Source organism: Triticum aestivum, chromosome 3B, assembly GCF_018294505.1.
Source record: "Triticum aestivum cultivar Chinese Spring chromosome 3B, IWGSC CS RefSeq v2.1, whole genome shotgun sequence".
NCBI classification, from domain to species: Eukaryota; Viridiplantae; Streptophyta; class Magnoliopsida; order Poales; family Poaceae; genus Triticum; species Triticum aestivum.
The window spans coordinates 798,621,354-798,630,256 of NC_057801.1; the positions used below are offsets into that span (position 1 = coordinate 798,621,354).

Consider the following 8,903-nt stretch of genomic DNA (forward strand, 5'->3'; position numbering starts at 1 on the left):
TCTGCCCAAGAGGGTACACAGGCTGGTAGACAGTAAGGGGTATCTCCAACACGGATTCTCAAATAACACAACAAAATGTCTGGACCGGCGTGTCTGGATGTAATTTGCCATCTAACACGGACCCATATTTATCTGCGGGCGCGTCTGTGCGTTTGAATTCCAGCAAACAGGACACAGATAAGGGAAAGGTTTGAAGCGGCACTACCGCTGCAACATACGAGTCCGACAGCACAGTCTCCCAACCGAAACCATCTCCCGCGCGACCGCACCTCCGCTCCCGGTGCCACATTTATGCAGGCCCAGAGAAAACACGAACGATCACAGGAGACAGCATTGAAGCTGCGCGCCGGCCGAGAGCGCCACCCACGCCACATCTGGTCGATCTATGTGCCCGTTAAATTCTAGAGCGACATGACCAAACGAAGTGAGGGGACGATTTTCTACCGCATTGTAGCGCATGCCCGTTCTTTGGCCTACAGACATTAAACAGATGCGCCTACCGAGAAACCCGCTTCGGCCCCCGTAATGAAATAGTGTGCTACTTGGTCAGGGTGACGCCCGCTACTTAAACGTTATCACGTGTGACATTTTCCACACCGCACCACCTCCGCTTCCCTTCCTACTCTGTGCACCTATAACGCAATGACGACGAGCTCAAGTGCATTGTGGGAGAGCCTCTGTATGGAACAAAAGCTCGAGTTGGCCGGACTTGCAGGCAGCTGGAAAACCCGTCGTGCACGGAAACTAGAGGTCAGACCGCTAACGAGCTTCACAATGGAGCTGGGGCAGGCACACTTCCACACTATTATGGCGAAGGTGGAGTCGACTCACCCGGAGTTGGAGTTCCAGAGGGCGCAGGAGAACCAGCACTACAATCTCGACCTCATCACGCATCACCTACTGGCGTAGGGGCAAATCTATGACGAACGAGGAGGTAGTGGCGGGCATGGTCACAGAGGACATGACCTTCATCGACCAGTAGCGGGTGCTCTTTGATCCCACACAAAGCTCACGCCGACCCACATCGGCAGCTCCGCGTTGTTTGCGCCATCCGCGCTGTTTGTCACAGCAACCATGAGGCCGGACCATACTTCGATCTGTGAGCTCACCGACCGGCGGCGGACTCCGGCAAGTCAGAGCAGGGACACGGGAGCCACTCCGCCTCCTCCCATGTCTTGCTCTTCCTCACCAAACGTGGGGAAGAACAGGGCGTTGTACATGTTCATCTCCATGGTCTATGAAGATTTAACTAGACACTTTTGCTGTGTTAATAAATCCATGTATGTTCTTCTTTGGTAAAATATATCAAACTTTCTTGAATTTAGTCCAAGTTGAAATGAAAATTGTCCAGTTTGCATAAATTTTCCCTCTTTGTTCTTAGCCACGTTTGAAAGGAGCGCTCCCAACCTCCCATATCAGTGTCTACGTGTCGGCGGACACATCCAGACATATCGGTGAACGGATACTATGTCCATTTTAGGGGATAGCATTGGGCCTGGCTGCCTAGTGGTGTCAAATATTAATCAGAAAACGTGCTTGGGATAGACAGGATAACTATAATCAGACTGAAGACGAGTCCCGGTAGAAGTTGGAAAAGAAGCCGATTTGGAACTGAATCTGAAATTCGGCAGATTCCTAGTACTAGTACACATCGATGGTGGGAATCGAGACGGCCGCCGCGCTCCCGGACGACGTTGTCCTGGAGGTCCTTGTGCGCGTGGCCGACGTCGCCACGCTGTTTCGCTGCGCCACGGTATGCAAGCTGTGGCGTAGGCTCATCGCCGACTGCTCCTTCCTCCGCCGCCGCTGGCCCGAGGGTATGTTTGGATTGTGCCCCATCTAGCCCTACCAAATTATTGGCATGGCCAACTTGAAGGCAAGACCAAAAAATTGGCAGGTTATGGCTGTTTGGTTTGTAGCCCATAGCACTTGCCAACTTTTTCCCAAAACCATTGGCCAGCGTTTGGTTTGAAGCCAAATATTTGGCAACCTTCATTGGACTGTGTTTGGTTTGGTTCCAAAATGCATGCCAGCCAAAAAGTGATCAGCATCAGACACTACCTCACATATATCACATGACATTAATACAAATTTTCAATTTAGAAATGCACACAGACACAAACTGTAAGCATGCATTTTCAGAAATTGACAATGACATGGTTCAACTAATACATTAGATAACTCATATTGTTCGATACATCAGATTAATCATCAAGGAGGCTAAATAAAATTCACATAGTAACCAAGTCTTTACCAGAACAAGTAAGTCAGACTAGTCAGACTAGCATCAAGTCTGCTCCATATAAACAAAATATGATGCACCCGGCCTGCTCTATATAGACAAAATATGCATGATGTATGTTACCCATGCTCCTAGCGGTAAACAAAAGGAAGCCGCAATCTCTATCTAGTCATGTGGCCATTCAGTGAGCAGTTGCAGATCCACCGTTGCCACCATCTTCTTGAAACCGAGGCTCGAAGAAGCTAAGGACCCACCGTCCAAGAATTGTTTCATCAGCATAGTTGAGGTAACTACGGAAGATATCTTGGTCTGGTTTGGATAGATATGCAACAAGCTCAAGTTTATCCTTAGCTGGTATGGTATGGGCATTTATCCGCTTCCAAAGGTTTGCATATGGATCTGTAGGTGGCATTGGTTGCACAGAAACAATAGGAGATGCAAGAGAGTCAGCTAGCTTCTTGATACTGGTTGCCATATCATCATTAGATATCTTGCCCTTCTTGTTTGCTTTCCCCTTAGTTGGCTTCTTGGAAGGTGAAGATGACACGTGCTTGCGCTTCTTGTTTAAAGAATTGCCTTCCAAGTCAACTTTAGGACTGTGACGATTAATAGTGTCAGAGTCAGCTTCATCGCTGTCAACTGGAATTAGATTGGCCTCAAGTTCCCTCACTTCCTCGCTGTCATCACTATCATCATCCACATTGACAGTGGTTTGGTCAGTTGCAAGCGAGCCATCAGCATGGGACTGGTCAGAGAATAACTCTTGCAATTGATTAAAAAACCTGATGGGTCTAGTAAGATAATTGACTGCAGTTTTCTGCACATAAGGTAAAGAAAAAGATGGTAAAATATTAAGCAATCACAATAAAGGACAATGGATAGGAAGCACATATATGGACAATAGCAGCCTATCCACCTATTTTCATATTAGACTATGATAGAAGCAAGAGAACACAATAATACAAACTTACACTTAGGTTTTGTTTTTCTGACTCAGAAAGTGTGAATGTGAAATTAATCATGTCAAAGCCATTGCCACTATTGGCCATGGCGCGACGCACCCAACCCCACTTCTCCTTGCATGACCGGTAGTGTCGGTCCACTTGGGTTTGAGTGACACCAAGAGTAAACTTGCCATTCAAAGCATCAGCACAGTGCAAGTGGTGCTGTTTCTTGAACTTGAAAGTTGCAGGTTTGTCCTTACGAAGCTCAATATACCAATCAAGCATAAACCTTGTCGCCTCGTCAGTCCAGGTTATGTACTTCTCACGAGGATTTGACTCCTCCTCGGTCTTTATAGTGAGCTTTTGCTTCCCCATGACCTGCAGATAGGTCACCAACACAAACCATTTAAAGTGATTAAAAAATGCACATCCTTCAATGATAAAATAAGTCCGGACCAGCATAGAAACACCCATCTTCAGCAACACTTGAAGCTTACATACTAAAACAAGTCAGACAATCTTACAATGATAAAATAAGTTGCATAAATTCATCAAAATCAAAACACTACATCCTTCAATTGTTCCCTCACATGAAAATACATCAAAGATACACTACAAGCTTCCATTGTTCCCTCACATGGGAAATGCAACAGAGATACTAAAATAAGTTAGCATTAGCCTCGTTGTCACTTACATTCTCTCTATCTGCCCACATCTGTTGAGCTAATAAATCACGCTTGGCAGCGCACTCACGTATGTCAGCCTCTTCATCACGAACCCGTCCACTACTCCTTGGGAGGTTGGCATACCATTTTCTAATATCCATTTGTGCAAAGCACAACAAGCAACTACCCCTTAATCTGAGATTTTAAAGGTATGAAGGGCCTTTGAGTAAGAATCTTGAAGCGACTCTTAAGAGCCCCAAATGCTCGTTTAACTGTGGTCCTAAGTGATGAATGACGGTGGTTGAATAATTCTTTTTCCGTAGTTGGTTCATGGGGTCCAGCAAATTCATTTAGGTGGTAACGCACACCACGACAAGGAGCCAATATCCCCGGCCTTGCAGCATACCCGGCATCAGCCAAGAAAAATTTCCCTACAACCATGTTGCACTAATGGTGAGCTAAGGTCAAGTTGGAACGCCACAATGACAAACATGTATGTTAAGTTGTATATGTACCTTCAGGTATTTTCAGACCTGTTGGACGTGAGAGGGCATCTTTTAGCACAAGAGAATCATGGGCAGAGCCCTCCCAACCAGCTAGAACATATGTGAACCGAAGGTCGAAGTCAACAACTGCTAGCACATTTTGGGAGGGATATGACTTGCGACCCCTAAATTTGTCCACCATGTGAGCAGGAACACAAGCCTTAACATGAGTGCCATCTAGTGCCCCTATGCATCACTACGAATATGAAAAAGGGAAGTTCATGTCAAGCTTGGGCTAGGCCGATCTTGTATAATAAGTAAAAAAATCTATGGTCTAAGGATTACCTCAAAGTACGGGTAGAATCTGTTCAGGCTGCTAGTGATTTTTGTGTGTGTGTCCGTCGATCTAATATAAATTAGATCACGTGCTAACTCCCCCATCGCACGCAGGACAATATTGAAATATCTGCTCACTGTTTCACTAGATCGCCAGAACCAAAATCGAACAGATGAATTTGTGTGATGCTGACCGACCATGTATAGGAACATTGCAACTTGTTCCTCTACCGAAACATGAAATGTGTCACTTAACAACTCCTTCTGCCTAAGCCTGTTACATAGCTTGTAAAATACAGCTCGAGTCATCCTTAATTGCTTGATGCATGTTGCATCCGATGTGTCAATGAGCCTAATTAGTACATTAGTTCTGTAGATGTCTCTCTGAACTAATGGACCATACTTCCTGCCTTTACCTCTAAATTTTCTACCATCTCTGCTTCTATACCAGAGGGCCAAGAGTAGAACAATAACACAGACAGTTCTCCGCCTCAACATGTTGTAATAATAATATCTTTGTTGATCCATGTCCATCTGGGTCAATATGAAATGTACAAAAATATGAATGAGCTAACTTGGTACATCGTTAGAAATGATTACTTGCTAAAAGATACATGTTAGAAAGCAAACCTGCTTCTAACCAGTACCAAGGATGCACAACTTGTAAAAAAAAATACACCTTGATGGACAAAAAATCGAAGCATGTCTCAGTAGTTAATATGTATATCCAACTTCAAAAAATCCACCTTAATGTTCTAAAAATAGAGACCATACATATGGCATAAAAAGGGAAGAACAGACCATACTACTTTCAGAACCATATCTGGTTAATTAACTAATTAACATCATTATTCTCATGTGATTTGACTTGCGTCAAACAAAGAACATGGATCACCCACAAAAAAAAACAAAGAATATGGATTAGAGTCTCATATGTTTTTACTTGCAGCAAACCAACAACATGCACGGGAGTTCCATTCCAATTTTACTTCCAGCAAACAGGAGGATTCAGCAAGCAATATCTCAGATCTAGCAAGTAGTACCTCCGTACAATACATACATCCATAAGGGGATGATGGGGATTTGAGCTCACAAATCAGACCATAGAAAAGGGGATCGGAGTAGTGTTGGATGGGGATTTCAGCGGCCGACCTTGGAGCGTAGCTTGACTGGGAGAGGAGGGCGAGAGGTGGAGCAGCGTGGCCGGTCGCCGGCTGCCGGAGAAGCTCGCACCGACGCAGAACGCGGCCGCCCGGTGATTGGATCGAGAGCGCTTCTGTGCGTGGAGATAAGAGAGATGGGGAAAGTGGCGAACAGGTGGGAAAAAAAATCAATCGTGCCTTTTATATCACGGTGGCTGGCTCGCGCCAGATTTGGCAGCCAATATTTTGGCGGCTGATTTCCGCGCCGCTGTTTCGCCCGCGAGTTGGCGAAAACGATACGCGGGCGCGCCCAAGTCGACGATGGCGAGCCAAAAATGGTTTTCAAGCACCGAGCCGAGCCGAGCCTTCTCTAGAAAGTGCTTGGGCGAGCTGCGCGGGCATGTGACGAGTGGTCAGACATCGATGACTCGACAAGCTATTTCACAATTGATGCGTGCAGTGATGATGGTGATGTCTCCTTAACGAAGCTAACTCTCCCGCTACCGGCGATCAAACCCACCTTTGAATATTTTCATATGGCTGGCCTCGACGGGGCGCTCTCGTTATACTTTCTGTACACGGAAATGAAAGGTTTATCCAGTCTCCGCAGTGCGTAGAAGTGCTAGGATTCGGAGTTCAAAATTTTGTGGGTAACAAGAACATTTTCTCGTTTGAACTTGCCTGGTTTGAAAGAGAAGGGTTCCTTGAATTGCTAGCTAGAGAGTGGGCTAAGGACTCGGGAGGTAGGACGCCTATCGAGAGATGGCAATGCAAGATTCGTCATCTCCGAAGGTTCCTTCGTGGTTGGGCTAAGCACGCGCATGGGATTTATAAGGTGGAGAAGGAGCGACTTCTTCTAATTACTCAAAACCTTGAAGTTAAAGCAGAAACCTCTATCTTGGATTCCGATGAGCTGGAAACAAAGATAGAAGCGGAGCTGCTGCTTAAAAAGCTTCTGCATGAGGAGGAATTGAAGTGGGCGTCGCGAGCCAAGGTTCGCAAAATCGTAGAAGGCGAGGATAACACTCAATTCTTTCACATGATTGCTAATGGGAAGCATCGTAAAAAGAGAATTTTCCAACTAGAACAAGATGAAGGGACGATAGTTGGTCAGGACAATCTGAAAGTTTATATTACAAATTATTATAAGCAGTTGTTTGGTCCCCCGGTGGAGACTTTCGTGTCGTTGGATGAGTCTAGGGTTGAGGATGTGCCTCAACTTGAGACTGCCGAGAATGAGCTCATGACTGCTCCTTTCTCGGAGAAAGAGGTGTTTGAGGCTATTGCTCAAATGGAGAATAATAAGGCTCCATGACCGGATGGGTTTCCGGCGGAGTTCTACAAGAAGTGTTGGCATTTTATCAAGGGAGATTTGATGCCCATGTTTCAGGAGTTTTTCGAGGGGCAGCTTCAATTGTTTAAGCTGAATTTTGGGACGATAACTCTTCTTCCTAAGAAGACAGAGGCTGTTCGCATTGAGCAGTTCAGACCTATATGTCTGCTTAATGTCAGTTTCAAAATCTTCACCAAGGTCGGGACAAATAGGCTTGCACAGATCGCACACTCAGTAGTTCAGCCGTCCCAGACTGCTTTCATGCCTGATAGAAACATCCTGGAAGGGGTTGTTGTCTTGCATGAAACGCTCCATGAAATCCACTCCAAAAAACTTGATGGCGTAGTTTTTAAAGTGGATTTTGAAAAAGCATATGATAAAGTGAAATGGCCTTTCCTTCAACAAGCTTTGCGTATGAAAGGTTTTGATCCGGCCTGGAGAAACCAGATTGATTCCTTTACGCAGAAAGGGAGTGTCGGGATTAAGGTGAATGATGACGTGGGTCACTATTTCCAAACACACAAGGGGCTACGGCAAGGAGACCCTATGTCACCGATCCTGTTTAACATAGTGGATGATATGCTTACTATTTTAATAGGCCGGGCAATGGATGCAGGGCAGGTAGGTGGCCTCGTTCCACATCTAGTTGACGGCGGGATTTCCATTCTTCAGTATGCTGATGATACTATCATCTTTATGGAGCATGACTTGGCGAAAGCAAGAAACATGAAGCTGCTGCTATGCTTATTTGAACAATTGTCTGGGCTCAAAATCAACTTCCACAAGAGCGAATTGTTTTGCTTTGGAAGAGCCAATGATGACCGGGAGTCGTATCAACAATTGTTCGGATGTGAATTGGGCACATTACCGTTTACATACTTAGGTATACCCATTCATCATCGTAAGCTAACTAATATTGAGTGGAAATGCATTGAGGATCGTTTTGAAAAGAAACTGAGCTGTTGGAAAGGAAAGCTCATGTCATACGGAGGTCGATTGATTCTGATTAATTCGGTCCTTACTAGTATGCCTATGTTTCTCTTATCCTTTTTCTTGGTTCCGGTCGGAGTTAGGAAAAGGTTAGATTTCTATCGATCTCGATTCTTTTGGCAAATTGATGAGCTTAAACGAAAGTATAGACTTGCGAAGTGGGATATAATATGTAGACCTAAGGACCAAGGTGGCCTAGGTATTGAAAATCTGGAAGCCAAAAACATATGTCTCCTTAGCAAGTGGCTTTTTAAGCTGTCATCTCAGACAGAGGCCACCCGGGCATAGATTTTGCGCAATAAGTATCTCTATGCTAAAACCTTGGCTCAGGTGAATGTGAGGCCTTCTGACTCTCCCTTTTGGAAGGGTTTGATGAGAGTTAAACAACTTTTTTTCAACAAGACTAAATTTATTGTTGGGAATGGTACCACTACGAGGTTTTGGGAGGATACGTGGCTTGGGGGGGTCCCCCTTGCACTTCAATATCCCTCTTTGTACAACATTGTCTGACGTAGAGAAGCCTACGTTGCTACTGTTTTACAATCCGTTCCCCTCAATATCAGTTTTAGACGGACGCTTGTTGGAAATCGTTGGGAGGCCTGGCTCCATCTTGTTAGACGTTTAGTGGGTGTCCGGTTGTCTCAACAGCCAGATCAGCTGCATTGGAAACTTACTAAGAATGGTGTGTTCTCGGTCAAATCAATGTATCTGGATGTCATTAACTCTAGCGTCATCCCTACCTCGTTACATGTTTGGAAAGTTAAGG

The 8,903-nt window shown here is 45.2% G+C and overlaps 1 protein-coding gene across 1 annotated transcript; it reads right to left on the minus strand.

Annotated features, from left to right (window-relative positions):
* Nucleotides 1-2,157: 2,157 nt before the first annotated feature.
* LOC123066659 (uncharacterized) lies at nucleotides 2,158-5,968 on the minus strand. Its single transcript, XM_044489699.1, has 3 exons — nucleotides 5,825-5,968; nucleotides 3,214-3,564; nucleotides 2,158-3,059 (listed from the first exon to the last, which is right to left on the minus strand). Exons 2-3 carry the CDS (start codon nucleotides 3,559-3,561, stop codon nucleotides 2,424-2,426), a joined length of 984 nt encoding a protein of 327 aa, XP_044345634.1. The 5' UTR covers nucleotides 3,562-3,564; nucleotides 5,825-5,968; the 3' UTR covers nucleotides 2,158-2,423.
* Nucleotides 5,969-8,903: the final 2,935 nt, after the last annotated feature.

Coding starts and splice junctions, on each gene's coding strand:
- LOC123066659 (XM_044489699.1), bottom strand. CDS start 3,561: ATGGGGAAGCAAAAGCTCACTATAAAGACCGAGGAGGAGTCAAATCCT. Junction 3,060..3,213: donor CAGAAAAACAAAACCTAAGT/GTAAGTTTGTAT, acceptor CCTTATGTGCAG/AAAACTGCAGTCAATTATCT.